Here is a 15030-nt window from a genome sequence, read left to right on the forward strand (position 1 = left end):
TCTGGAACCATTCAGAGACACTAATTTGATTATGAGCCAGGCCTAGGTTACAGATGAGATATCCTGTGATCTGAGCACGGCTGTGTCTAACACAGGGTCAGAGGGTCAATGCTGGCAGGAAGCTGGGAGCACAAGGGCCGTGGAAGAATCCTGCAACCATACTATAAAAAGCAACACAGTCTCATAAGGTTTCAGGAGTATAAGGTCCCCATTCCACGTTTTAATCCAAGTGTTTATCTGGTCCTTTGGTGTGTTCAGCAGCCTGCGAAATCTGCCGAGCACCAATGCATGCTCACCTCATGTGAACTGTCACTGTCTCTGTTGATAGTAAGCTTGAGTTGAGCTCAACAAAGCAAACCATTTTGTTTCTCATTAGCATCCAATAGAAGGTGTGTTCAGTGTGGTCTGTCAATTATCTCATACTAGCCTGGAATGGTTCAAAGAAGGGAAACACTCCCCATCAGTGCTTCTCAATCCACTCGTTCTCCATCAGTGAGAGTTATGGTTGAAAAGCAAAGATGAATGCGAGTGTGTGCTTGTATGTGTTTGTGTGACTCTGGGAAGATGTGAGCCGTTGTGAAGAGAAGGAAACAAGAGAGACCAGTTGGAAAGGTTACGGTGGAACAGATGGGATGGAAGGATCAGATGAATCATGACACATCCCCTGATGACTCATCCCCCATCTCCACAAACACACACTCAGTGAGAACAGCTGTAATGTTACCTCAAACAGATTTTCCCACTGTTATGGGTCCTCCTGTGAAAATGAGCCTACTGTAATGCCTGTCTGTGAGGCTGTATTAAGTCCTCATGTGACAGGAATCCGTTTTTTCTTCTTCTTTAAGTCAGCTTGACACAACAAAGCAGAGAAAAGGATCTGGATGCGTGTCTTACTTTATTAGAGTTTCCAACGAGTCTCCGTTGCCTTGCTTTTGTGACTAGTGAAAGTACATTAAAGACTAGGTCCAAAATGTGTCCAGAATCCCCAGAGTCTCTTCTAAGAAACTGCAACAGCTTTTGGGATTGTAATTACTCCATCAGTTAACCAAGAGCAGTAACAAGCTGACACAGGACATCTCAGCAGGGTGTTTCCACATTAGGCCTACTTTATGGTCCAAAAAACTGGGCAACATCGTAAAATCACTGGATTGCTCTGACCCCTTGAACAAACATTTCATTTTCTCTCAACTATCTTTTGGTGGTATCTGAAAGTTGCAGGGAGGCATGAAAATATATGATGCCCCAGGATATACTCTCACAATATCTTGTGCTTAAAATGAGACCATTAAAATAATGAAAATTAATACAAAGAAATTGGTCATGCAGAGAAGATATTTTGAAAGAACCATTAATAATATTGTGAAGTGCTCAGAGCCTATGGAGAAAGACATTTTATCTCACTGTAAATTTGAGATGGTGTTACATGATCATTTGACAATAATGCAATATGATTACAGCATGATATCTTATTTGTTCCACAGCTGTTGATTATTTGATTCCTTGATTCCTTGATTCTTGATTCCTCCTAAAGCATATGAATCCATCCACCCATCACTCACTTTCTTGCTAGTGGAACACGAGTAACTGAAAGGTGTACCATAACAGCATGATTGCAGTGACATTTTGGGCATGAATAAGCCTGAAGAAAACTTGATATGTTATTGTTAATGGCAGATTTCCAAAGCAATAATTGTCACAAACTCCTCATAATGAACCTGTAATTGCAGCAGTTTTCATCCCTCAGTATGTTGGGGGAGATCAGAGAGAAAAGTGAAAGACAGAACAGTAGCCTGTGTTACGTGTTCCGTTGAATTATTACATTTTAAAAAATTATCATTTAAGATGCACCCAATCCTGAAATACTAATGAAATAAAACACTTGTACAAGTCCGTATAATTTAATTTCATTGTGCGTCAAAGTAAAGAGCCCCAAATATTCCTTGCATTCAGTGGGCTTTTTGTCGAGATCAGGGGAAGAAAAGTATCTTTATGTGTGATCCAAGACATGATAACTGTCCGTGTCTCTACCATTAACACATCCGCTGAAGTAATGTTACCTCTAAACATAAGGGCCCCATGTGCTAAACTGTTTTCTACACACAGCAGCATGCCTTGTGTGGCAAGAATAGGATATGATGGAGAGAGACACCAGACAAGACACAGAGACAGCAACAGAAGAATAGGATATGATGAAAGTGACAGGGCGTCAATCAGCCTGCAGGGCCAATTGTGTATAGTAAATGGGAACCCAGTCCCTGTTGGGATCTCACAACATGGATCTGAAATGTCAGGTTGGTTGACTGATGGATAAAATGTGGAGGAGTTGGGTGGGGTAGGACAAACTGGTCAGCCACCCTACCATCTATTGCTGAACCTTACAGCAGCTACGACTCCAGATAACATGTTTACAACTCCTTGGCCCAATTATGTCCTATTATTTTTATTCTAAACGAATTAAACGCAGGCCTGATCAATTGACCAACCCATTTGCAGTGATAATATATAGCCAATCAACTGCAACAATTTATCTTATTAATCTAATTCTGTTCTGTGGGCGACTGAGAAGGAAACCCCAACTCAGAAGCTGAGAGATCAATCAGAGCGCAAGACATCAACGGCAGCGCCACAACGTAGCCTTTCTCAAAATGTAAATGTAAATATGGTCTTTATTCCTCCCAGGCAGAATCTTTCTTTGAAATCCTTTACCAGTCATGATCATAATGAAATATAAAGACTTTGAAGTGAACTAGCCTCAGTAATGTTAAGAACAGATCAATTTATACTGAACAAAAATATAAATGCAACGTGCAACAATTTCAAAGATTTTACTGAGTTACAGTTCATATAAGGAAATCAGTCAATTGAAATACATTGATTAGGCCCTAATGTACGGATTTCAGGACTGTAAATACAGATATGAATCTCTTGGTCACAGATACCTTTAAAAAAAAAAGTAGGGGCGTGGATAAAAAAAAAACTGTCAGTATCTGGTGTGACCACCATTTGCCTCATGCCGCGTGACACATCTCCTTCATATAGAGTTGATCAGGCTGTTGATTGTGGCCTGTGGAATGTTGTCCCACTCCTTTTCAATGGCTGTAACGAAGTTGCTGGATATTGGCGGGAACTGGAACACGCTGTCGTAAACGTCAATCCAGAGCATCCCAAACATGCTCTATGGGTGACATGTCTGGTGAGTATGCAGGCCATGGAAGACCTGGGATATTTTCAGCTTCCAGGAATTGTGTACAGATCCTTGCGACATGGGGCTGCGCATTATCATGCTGAAACATGAGGTGATGGTGGCAGATGAATGGCACGACAATGGGCCTCAGGATCTCGTCACGGTATCTCTGTGCATTCAAATTGCCATCGATAAAATGCAATTGTGTTCGTTGTCCGTAGCTTACGCTATACCATAACCATAACCCCACAATACCATGGTGAGGACGATGAACACGCAGATGAGCTTCCCTGAGAAGGTTTCTTACAGTTTGTGCAGAAATTCTTTGGTTGTGCAAACCTAGTTTCATCAGCTGTCCGGGTGAATGGTCTCGGACGATCCTGCAGGTGAAGAAGCCGGATGTGGAGGTCCTGGGCTGGCGTGGTTGCACATAGTCTGCGGTTGTGAGGCCGATTGGACGTACTGCCAAATTATCTAAAGCGACGTTGGAGGCAGCTTATGGTAGAGAAATTTAAATTAAATTATCTGGCAATAGCTCTGGTGGACATTCCTGCAGTCTGCATGCCAATTGTATCTGTGGCATTGTGTTGTGTGACAAATCTGCACATTTTAGAGTGGCCTTTTATTGTCTCCAGCACAAGGTGCACCTGTGTAATGATCATGCTGTTTAATCAGCTTCTTGATATGCCACACCTGTCAGGTGGATGGATTATCTTGGCAAAGCAGAAATGCTCACTAACAGGGATGTAAACAAATGTGTGCACAAAATCTGAGAGAAATAAGCTTCTTGTGCATATGGAACATTTCTGGGATCTTTTATTTCAGTTCATGAAACATGGGATCAACACTTTACATGTTGCGTTTATATTTTTGTTCAGTGTAAGAAGATATCAAGTTTATCTTTATTTTTGTGGACTGTCCTGTGGTAATTAAGTACAATATAATTGACAATACATAATACTGATAAACAAATGATAAGTGTATAGGATGAATATGTATTTCAAATGTTCATGCTTCATCCAGAGATGTGAAATTAAAAATGCCTACTGAAATGCCAAAAAAAAGAATAATTCACTGCAATGTTACGTTTATGGTATCTGGGGATTATTGGCAGGAAATCACACTATTAAAATGAATGAGAAACTAGATCATCTAGGTGCTGGCTAAAAGGTTCAAAGAGGATGACCTCTACAAACAAAAAGGCACGTGTGGCTAGCGTGTTCTGTCCTTGTATCATCCACCTAACTTGTATGATTCAATTGGGCCCTCTGCTGTTCAAGAAGAGAACTACAAATACTCCCATCACCCCATACTTTTCTAAGTTCCTGAGTGCTTGCAACTGTAATGTCAAGCAAATAAAGGGTAAAAACACTTAATTCATTCTTCATTCATTTACTTCAATTAAGATATATTGGAGCAATCAAGTTAAACAATAAGTACACTTTATTCACCTTGGGTTCATGCATATTTAAAACAGTTGGGACATTTATTTGGTCAATTATTTCTATACATCTAGATTATTTACTTAAACTGATATAAATATATATTCTATAATAGTACATTACAGAGACAATGTTTTTTCAGTCAACAAGTCATCTTTGGTCACAAAAAAACTGTAAACAGAACTACAAAGGAGTTCACATTTTAGCTTCGTACTATTGATCAATATTGTGACCAGTCTGTAAACATTAGTAGAGAAAGGGGGTACCTAGTCAGTTAGTACATGCTGATAACGTTTGAGGCTCTCTTTAGCAACTTATTCATAACATCTGGGTAATATGACCCAACTTCTTCAAAGTGCTCTTTTGACAGGAAAAATATATCCACATAGTTATCAGCAATGGCAGTGTATGTACACAACTTGGATTTCAGCAGCAAGTCAACTCCCAAGGCAGCTCCAGTTGTAAGATACTCAATGACCTCCTTTCCAGTTCTCCATGAGCAAAGTTTCACCTTACCAATCAGGATCAGCAACATGCCACGGCCAGAGTCTCCCCTTCTATTGATGTATTCCCCTAGAAGAGACAGCATTTCAGCATGTATACCGAAATGTATACACTGTTTACATTGGTTATACACTGTTCCCCATTCAAAATACTTGTGAAAAACTCATGTGATAATGTACATACACACTGTCAGATTATTCCTCAGAAGTGGTTAGGTGCAGAATCTTAGTTAATGAAGTCCAGAGTAAATGAAATGGACCGACCATACACCCTGCAGACTACTAGTGCAGAATGTGAAGTTACTGTCCCTTCGGAAAGTATTCAGACCCCTTGAATTTTTCCACATTTTGTTACGTTACAACCTTATTCTAAAATGGATTAAATGAAAAAACGTCCTCAGCAATCTACACACAATAATGAAAACAGGTTTTTAGAAATGTTTGCAAATGTATTAAATTAAAAAACAGAAATAACTTATTTACATAAGTATTCAGACCCTTTGCTATGAGTCTCAAAATTGAGCTCAGGTGCATCCTGTTTCCATTGATCATCCTTGAGATGTTTCTACAGCTTGATTGGAGTCCACCCGTGGTAAATTCAATTGATTGGACATGATTTGAAAAGGCACACACCTGTCTATATAAGGTCCCACAGTTGACAGTGCATGTCAGAGCAAAAACCAAACCATGAGGTCGAAGGAATTGTCTGTAGAGCTCCAAGACAGGATTATGTCGAGGCACAGATCTGGGGAAGGGTCCCACAACATTTCTGTAGCATTGAAGGTCCCCAAGAACACAGTGGCCTCCATCATTCTTAAATGGAAGAAGTTTGGAACCACCAAGACTCTTCCTAGAGCTGGCCGCCCTGCCAAACTGAGCAATCGGGGGAGAAGGGCCTTGGTCAGGGAGGTGACCAACAACCTGAGCTCTAGAGTTCCTCTGTGGAGATGGGAGAACCTTCCAGAAGGACAACCATCTCTGCAGCACTCCACCAATCAGGCCTTTATGGTAGAGTGGCCAGACGGAAGCCACTCCTCAGTAAAAGGCAGATGACAGCCCGCTTGGAGTTTGCCAAAAGGCACCTAAAGGACTCTCAGACCATGAGAAACAAGATTCCCTGGTCTGATGAAACCAAGATTGAACTCTTTGGCCTGAATGCCAAGCGTCACGTCTGGAGGAAACCTGGCACCATCCCTACGGTGAAGCATGGTGGTGGCAACATCATGCTGTGGGGATGTTTTTCAGCGGAAGGGACTGGGAGACCAGTCAGGATCAAGGGAAAGATGAACGGAGCAAAGTACAGAGAGATCCTTGATGAAAACCTGCTCCAGAGCGCTCAGGACCTCAGACTGGGGCGAAGGTTCACCTTCCAACAGGACAACGACCCTAAGCACACAGCCAAGACAACGCAGGAGTGGCTTTGGGACAAGTCTCTGAATGTCCTTGAGTGGCCCAGCCAGAGCCCGGACTTGAACCCGATCTAACATCTTTGGAGAGATCTGAAAATTGCTGTGCAGCGACGCTCCCCATCCAACCTGACAAAGCTTGAGAGGATCTGCAAAGAAGAATGGGAGAAACTCCCCAAAACAAGTGTGTCAAGCTTGTAGCGTCATACCCAAGAAGCCTTGAGGCTGTAATCGCTGCCAAAGGTGCTTCAACAAAGTACTGAGTAAAGGGTCTGAATACTTATGTAAATGTCATATTTCCGTTTTTTATTTTTAATTTTTAATAAATTTGCAAAAATGTCTAAAAACCAGTTTTTACTTTGTCATTATGGGGTATTGTGTGTAGATTGATGAGGGGGGAAAACAAATCAATCAATTTTAGAATACGGCTGTAACGAAACAACATGTGGAAAAAGTCAAGGGGTCTGAATACTTTCCAAATGCACTGTATGTAGGTGTTTATTCCATATGTAACTCTGTGTTGTTGTTGTTTTTTCCGCACTGCTTTGCTTTATCTTGGCCAGGTCGCAGTTGCAAATGAGAACTTGTTCTCAACTGGCTTACCTGGTTAAATAAAGGTGAAATAAAAGAAAAAGAAATAAAATAAAATTCTAGTTAGTATTCAGCCTATGATGCTCAAGTTTACCAGAGGTGTAGCTTTTCAGCAGCATCTTTGTTGCCAAGTGTCTCAGGAATGTTTCTGAGAGATGAGTGAAGAGCTGATTTTTCTTCAGTAGATTCACACTTATTCTAAAATGGTGACAAAATAATACGGGGCTTCATAATCTCATGCTACATGGTCTTATTTTGTACACATCGTTTTTCTAACTAAGCAGTAGTTTGGTACAGTATGTAACAGTTCGTTAACATTTCATCACTAAGCATTTGCAGACATTAGTAATGATGGATTGCTAGTTACCTTGAGAAAATTTCTACTTTCATACAATGAGGTGTATCTTTGAACAATTCTTCAGAATCTATCCCTTTGGTTCGTGTCCATCGGTAATTGTAGAATCGGATGACGCGATTTTGCAGCGCTGATGGAATGTTTTCATCCATCATGTAGTTTTGGACTGCCTGGATTAAAATGGGAAGAGAAAGACGATGAGTCATTCAAGTTCATAGTTCTCTCGCAACAGTACCTCATTTTCAGCTTTTGAAGACTGAATTCCATTAAATCAAAAGCTACTTAAATTCTAGTCTTGAGTATTATTGTTCATACCTGCAACTTCTCTTCATACGCCACTTGAAGTGATTGCTTGTTTGTTTGAGTGGATGAGAGAAGTCCCATATTGTAACTGACTTGCATCTTGGAAAGAATCATTATCAAAATGGAGAATAACATTTCTTCGTATGTCACTGCACGGATATCACCATAGCCTGTTGTTGTGTAAGTTGCTAAAGTCCAATATACGGAGTAGTGGTAAATATCAGGGAGGTAAAACACGTCTGTAAAAACACAACATAAAAACAACACAAATAAATCTAGTGTTTACGTATTTAGAAACTCAGAAATTTTGAATATGTCAAACTAAAAGCCCTGTCAAAAGTCTAATAAATTAATTGTAATAAATAAATTAATTGTATTCATTTATTTTATTTTCATTACCAAAACGAACGTAATCATTCATCATGCCTTACCCATTTTAGCTGACCTTACCTGTGTTGACAACCCACGAATTAAAGCCACCATGTATAACAAATAAAAGAAATAAAACTGCGGTACAGTGGACAAACAGGACTGCATGGACCAAGTACTTGATGATTCGTATGGCAAGCAAGCTGTCAATGTAAAAAAAAAATAGAAGAGAAATAGATTAGAGACAAAAGACTGGCGATAACATCAATCAAAACAACTTGACAGTGGGAAATTGTATGGGCCGGCCGGACAAAGGTCTAATCTAATACATCTCAAATTCCTGAATAAGCACATATACTGTAAATGATTAGAGGATACAGAAGCTACAACATGGCCTTTTATTCCGCATCATTCAAAACCACACAACTGTTTAAACACATACTGGTAAAAACAGCATTGAGAACATGCTAAACTAAACAAAAACATAGTGCACATACTTAGTAATGATGGATTGCTCCTCCTTGTGCATGAAGACAAGTACAGTCAGAATCCGGAGTAGATGAAAACTGCGAACATATACTATTATCGGCAGAAATGCTATTGGTGACACTTGATTCATGAGGTGCAAAATTGTAAATGCGTATGGGAATGAGCATATGACATCATAAATGTATCCCACTTTCCTCGTCATATAGCTCAGTGACACAGATTTGTAGTCTGAGATGTATGATCCACCTTCATCATAGAAGCAAATATGAAATTTCAAAATGATCTGTAAGAAAAATTACATTGTCAATGTAATCATACGCAAAGACCTAAAAACAAATCCGTTCTGAAGAATATTAGCATAAATATTGAAACAGGCTTAATACAACAAGGTTAAAACAAAATGGTGGGTGTAGTGTACATTATAATTTATGGAAACACAATGTATCAACAGACTGAAAGGACCCTAAAGTGGTTATTTGGATTACTAACAAATTCATGAGCTGTGTCCCTCACCTCAATCATTTGAATATATTCGATAATCATTGTGAACAAAAAGATGCCTCGGTCAAGATCGAACACAGATGGCTGAAATTGAGGGAAATCAATAGTTAATATGTTCTTATACTACTTACAACTCAAGTGACCGAACACAAATATTCATACAGATTATTATTCTATTTGACTGATATTTTACCTTGAGGTCAATAATACGATAATAGGCAGAACTCCACTAATGGATGGGGCAAACTATTATGTGACAACAAATTATAATTCTGAGAACAATGTGCACCACTTACCATGTATGTTATCGCCCAAAACAGAATGATGATCAGAAGGCAAGATGTGTACTGATACACAACACGTACTGTGCTCTCTGGATTGATTGTTGTGTTGTGGATTCTGATGACGTTCAACAGAAAACGGATCAAGAATTGAGTGAAGCTCGTCTTAATTCGGACATGAAATGGGAAGTCTTTAAACTTGGCTTTCTTTTCCTCTTCTGCCATGCAGTGCTTGTAAAGCTTTATATCTGATGGAAGAAACAAATTGCTCACATATAAATGTACTTCATAAATGGTGTAACCCATAAAAGCTACAAGTATAAGAAAGATGTTTGCTGCAGCAATACTACAGCAGAGCTAAGCAAAGCTTTTTCCTATAACTTCAAAGATATAGTTTTTTCCCTTTTTTTTTGGCACAAACACATTTTTGGGGGGCAGAGTTTAAAAATGTGTAATAAGGTGCCTCAGTACAACTACCATACTTATAAGAGTTACATAGATTTGCTTTGGCAGAACTTTCTATTTCATCAACACATGAATATAGCAACATTACTGAAGTAATGCCAGCCAACTTACATCCTGTGTCATTCATAAGTAGGTCAGTTGCTGAAACATTCTTCTGAACTTTTGACATGTCCATTGTTCTTTGCAGTAGCTGTTTACGTTTCATTTCTGCAGCTTTCTTTATCTGTTTGCAAATGTCTGGATAGTATTTACAGTTTCATCAAGGCTTTTCTTGGAGAGGACATACAGATCACAATTTGTGGCAGCCCTGGGACGCACAAGAAAACAGTACAATACTGATTGTTACAAGACATATACAATGCTACAATCTAAAATGTATTTGATCAGAGACACAGAATTGTATATTTAAATGAGAGACAATTATGTTTTAAGTCATCAAAAGTATCATGCCTTATTGTGGTTGCACGAGGTTCTGCAAACAGTAGGCTTCCTTCTCCAAAGTATTGTCCTGCATTCAGTTTGATGATAACAGTCAACTCGTCCTGTGACAAGACTTCTACTTCTCCCTTTTCAATGAAATACATCTAGGAACAAAAATGCTAGTAATAACAAAAATGGTGAAGAGAGCAACAGCAACATTCTCATGTGCACCTTTTCTGTCATTAGGATTGAGCCCTGCTGTCATAGCCAATGGAAACCTAAACACAGCAGAGCCATGTGTCACACCTCTGATCCAAAGTCATTTCTTTTGCATATCAGGTCATTAGCTCTGTAAAGGCAAGGTCGAATCTGTCTAGCTAGTAACCGAATGAATCCTCCATCTGTTTCCAACTGGTCCACACTCTCTTTCCTCAGTATTTTGTGAAAAAAGGGTCCCTGTAGAGTTGGCAGAACAGAAAGAAACTTAGCTTCCAGAAATATTTTTGAAGCAAAGATTTGAAGAAAATACGAGCTGGAAAAAGTAAAAACTATTTTACATCAAGCTTTCCAGATAATGTTCTCTCGAGTGGGGATAGATTTTGTGCCACTGAGTTCCTTCGCTGCTTCCTCTTGATATCAAGTCCAAATGCCTAAAATTAAACAATAATAAAAGTGTATACCGGTATACTTACTTTAGTCACAAAATTAAATCAAGGTAGTCTAAGCTGATAAATATATAAATTGATAAATGTACCTTTGCAATAAGGTCAGAGTAGATAATTGTAGATATATCTCCGAGTAGAGATGATGGCAAATACTCAAACAATGTGTCTTGGTCTAGTCCTTTCGTTCTTATCCATTTGAAAGCATAGAAGTTCACAGTATTGTGATATAGATCCCCTGTAATGTTCTGACTCTAAGGCAGAGAATTGCACATAATGAGACCTCAAAAATATAACAGGTAAGCCACAAATGTTGCCACAAAGGAGATCAAATCTACAAAAAGAAAAACCTTACCTTCAAGAATAGTTGTATCCTTTCCTTTTTCTCAGTAAAGGCTTCCCTTGTAGCATCTGCATTGGCTAACATAGCAGCACATGTACCAGCCACATAACCACAATACAACGCTCCAGACACCATTATGAAGACCATGGTAATTTTCTGCAAAGACACACAAACAACAAAACAATACAATTACTTTCAAATACTGTACATATAATAATAACCATATAAACCTTTAAAGTAGCTTTAAAAACATATTGCTGTGATCTTGAGTTATTTATGACTTAATTGATCCTAAAACTGTTTGCAATTTGAATAACCTTACCATAGAGGCTAGATAAGGATGAATATCACCATATCCTACACCACAGAGAGTTGTAGTTGCAAAGTATAAACTTATGGAATACAGTTCTGTGAAGGTAGCCGTTTCTGAGGGGAAGGGGAGTTTTCCATGACAATACAAAGTCCTCAAGTAAGTTATACACTATACACTTTCCATACCATTTTTGTTTTAATCTTTCAGACATTTTGATAGCTTATACTGTAGAGTAAATGAATGATATTATAATTTGGTTTAGATAGTAGTACAACAATAGCAGTGGTAGAAGAACAAACTAGTTGAGTTAGAACTTACCATACACTGTGTTAAACGTGTAGTCCAAGTGATACACCCAGGATTGTGATGAACAGTTGTGCTTTATCATAGGCAATAAGTAATTGGTTGTGTCACCAAACAAGTCTGCTGGAGGGCATACAATTGCAAAAACGATGCAAGTGCTGAAGTGAAGTAAAAGGATGCAATACAGAAAGAACTTAGCAAATGTGACAATCGCCTTTTTCGCTTGCAATCCCAGATTGCCAGAATGAAAATGCAAGAGGAATCCGATATAACTGGAGAAGATGTGGGACTCTGAGATATGCATATAGGTGCAGTGCTTCGCTGTTGGAGTAAAATCCTTTCTCATCAAAAGGGGATACCACCATCCAGCCAATAACTTCCCAGGGAAAACAGCTGATGAGATCTATTAGAAAGCTTGTCTTCACATAGTGTTTTGCAGTTTCCAGCGTGTCCACTTTGAGATTGTCCTTGTAAAAAGCAACATGCAAACGGATATACATGTCAATCCAACAAAAAAGGCCCAGAACGTAGGACAAGATCCAGAGTTCTTTTTTGTAGTGGAGAAAAGCAAAAAGAAGAGAGCTATTGATGCTGATCGTTATGGCCAAAATACATCGGAAAAATTCCCATCGGATGTACAGTGGATTGCTAGGCAAAATGGCACTCCTATAACTAGAAAAAGAAAGTACATTTTCATTACAGAGCAGTGTCATAGTTTATAGCACCCTTCATTACACTGTCATCAAGTCTCATAACATTATTTCAAGTAATTTAGAACACACTGTCTGTCAGTTTGTCTCAATGAAACATTAAGCATTATATACACTGAAGGTCATGATCTGAAGAAAAACTCTGCTAATCTCTCTTGCACAGTTCTAAAAAAAGAGAGGTTGTAACTTGTTACAGACATAATTTGTCTCTTGGAGCAAAATACCAAACTTGATGTAAATGTTTATGTAAATGCTGGTTATATTGTGGGTAGCTCAAATGTTTATGTAAATGCTGGTTATATTGTGGGTAGCTCAAATGTTTATGTAAATGCTGGTTATATTGTGGGTAGCTCAAATGTTTATGTAAATGCTGGTTATATTGTGGGTAGCTCAAATGTTTATGTAAATGCTGGTTATATTGTGGGTAGCTCAAATGTTTATGTAAATGCTGGTTATATTGTGGGTAGCTCAAATGTTTATGTAAATGCTGGTTATATTGTGGGTAGCTCAAATGTTTATGTAAATGCTGGTTATATTGTGGGTAGCTCAAATGTTTATGTAAATGCTGGTTATATTGTGGGTAGCTCAAATGTTTATGTAAATGCTGGTTATATTGTGGGTAGCTCAAATGTTTATGTAAATGCTGGTTATATTGTGGGTAGCTCAAATGTTTATGTAAATGCTGGTTATATTGTGGGTAGCTCAAATGTTTATGTAAATGCTGGTTATATTGTGGGTAGCTCAAATGTTTATGTAAATGCTGGTTATATTGTGGTTTTTATTATGACATGTGGAAGGTTTGACAGCGACAAGTTTCACAAGTCTGAGCTGCTGTCTGCATACCTTGGAGTGGGAGGTATCACTTTAGTTTTGCTCAGTTTCAGAAGTTTTTCCTCAACAGTTTCTTCTTCTGCTCCAGCATAGATTGGGAAGTTTCCAAAGTCCTCAATATCTACAATCGGTTATATGTTTAGTTTTTCCTAATAATTTAATAGGCATACACTGCCGTTCAAAAGTTTAGGGGTCACTTAGAAATGTCCTTGTTTTCGAAAGAAAAGCAAAAAAAAATGTGTCCATTAAAATAACATCAAATTGATCAGAAATATACAGTGTAGACATTGTTAATGTTGTAAATGGCTATTGTAGCTGGAAACGGCTGATTTTTAATGGAATATCTACATTGGCGTACAGAGGCCCATCAGCAACCATCAGTCCTGTGTTCCAATGGCATGTTGTGTTTGCTAACCAAATTTATCATTTTAAAAGGCTAATAGATCATCAGAAAACCCTTTTGCAATTATGTTAGCACAGCTGAAAACGGTTGTGCTGATTAAAGAAGCAATAAAACTGGCCTTCTTGACTAGTTGAGTATCTGGAGCATCAGCAATTGTGGGTTCGATTACAGGCTCAAAATGGCCAGAAACAAATAACTTTCTTCTGAAACTCGTCAGTCTATTCTTGTTCTGAGAAATGAAGGCTATTCCATGCTAGAAATTGCCAAGAAAGAGAAGATCTCGTACAACACTGTGTACTACTCCCTTCACAGAACAGCGCAAACTGTCTCTAACCAGAAACACCAGTCTCAACGTCAACAGTGAAGAGCGACTCGGGATGCTGACCTTCTAGACAGAGTTGCAAGAAAGCCATATCTCAGACTGGCCAATAAAAAGAAAAGATTAAGATGGGCAGTCTGAGATATGGCTTTTTCTTTGCAACTCTGCCTAGAAGGTCAGCATCCCGGAGTCGCCTCTTCACTGCTGACGTTGAAACTGGTGTTTTGCGGGTACTATTTAATGAAGCTGCCAGTTGAGGACCTGTGAGGTGTCTGTTTCTCAAACTAGACACTCTAATGTATTTGTCCTCTTGCTCAGTTGTGCACGGGGCCTCCCACTCCTCTTTCTATTCTGGTTAGAGCCAGTTTGCGCTGTTCTGTGAAGGGAGTAGTACACAGCGTTGTATGAGATCTTCAGTTTCTTGGCAATTTCTCGCATGGAATAGCCTTCATTTCTCAGAACAAGAATAGACTGACGAGTTTCAGAAGAAAGTTATTTGTTTCTGGCCATTTTGAGCCTGTAATTGAACCCACAATTACTGATGCTCCAGATACTCAACTAGTCAAGAAGGCCAGTTTTATTGCTTCTTTAATCAGCACAACAGTTTTCAGCTGTGCTAACATAATTGCAAAAGGGTTTTCTAATGATCAATTAGCCTTTTAAAATGATAAACTTGGATTAGCAAACACAACATGCCATTGGAACACAGGACTGATGGTTGCTGATAATGGGCCTCTGTACGCCTATGTAGATATTCCATTTTTTTTAAATCAGCAGTTTCCAGCTACAATAGCCATTTACAACATTAACAATGTCTACACTGTAATTCTGATCAAT

At 38.8% G+C, this 15030-nt stretch overlaps 2 protein-coding genes across 2 annotated transcripts in view; both read right to left on the bottom strand.

Moving 5' to 3' along the window:
* Positions 1-4609: 4609 nt before the first annotated feature.
* On the bottom strand, positions 4610-10133 carry LOC123492179 (cyclic nucleotide-gated olfactory channel-like). Its single transcript, XM_045224240.1, has 9 exons — positions 10001-10133; positions 9440-9672; positions 9156-9227; positions 8651-8925; positions 8235-8356; positions 7797-8023; positions 7494-7651; positions 7221-7324; positions 4610-5199 (listed from the first exon to the last, which is right to left on the bottom strand). The coding sequence occupies exons 1-9, from the start codon at positions 10092-10094 to the stop codon at positions 4901-4903; spliced, it is 1584 nt and encodes a 527-aa protein (XP_045080175.1). The 5' UTR covers positions 10095-10133; the 3' UTR covers positions 4610-4900.
* An 8-nt stretch (positions 10134-10141) lies between these two features.
* LOC123481251 overlaps positions 10142-15030 on the bottom strand; it is a gene marked incomplete at its 3' end in the record, with an annotated part of 38250 nt that continues 33361 nt past the window's right edge. The window contains 10 exon segments of the mRNA XM_045224614.1: positions 10142-10196; positions 10340-10473; positions 10616-10765; positions 10867-10959; positions 11064-11225; positions 11327-11470; positions 11637-11740; positions 11946-12153; positions 12155-12602; positions 13484-13592. Coding sequence (XP_045080549.1) covers positions 10142-10196; positions 10340-10473; positions 10616-10765; positions 10867-10959; positions 11064-11225; positions 11327-11470; positions 11637-11740; positions 11946-12153; positions 12155-12602; positions 13484-13592 — 1607 coding nt within the window.

Source organism: Coregonus clupeaformis, chromosome 13 (assembly GCF_020615455.1).
Source record: "Coregonus clupeaformis isolate EN_2021a chromosome 13, ASM2061545v1, whole genome shotgun sequence".
Classification (NCBI taxonomy): Eukaryota; Metazoa; Chordata; class Actinopteri; order Salmoniformes; family Salmonidae; genus Coregonus; species Coregonus clupeaformis.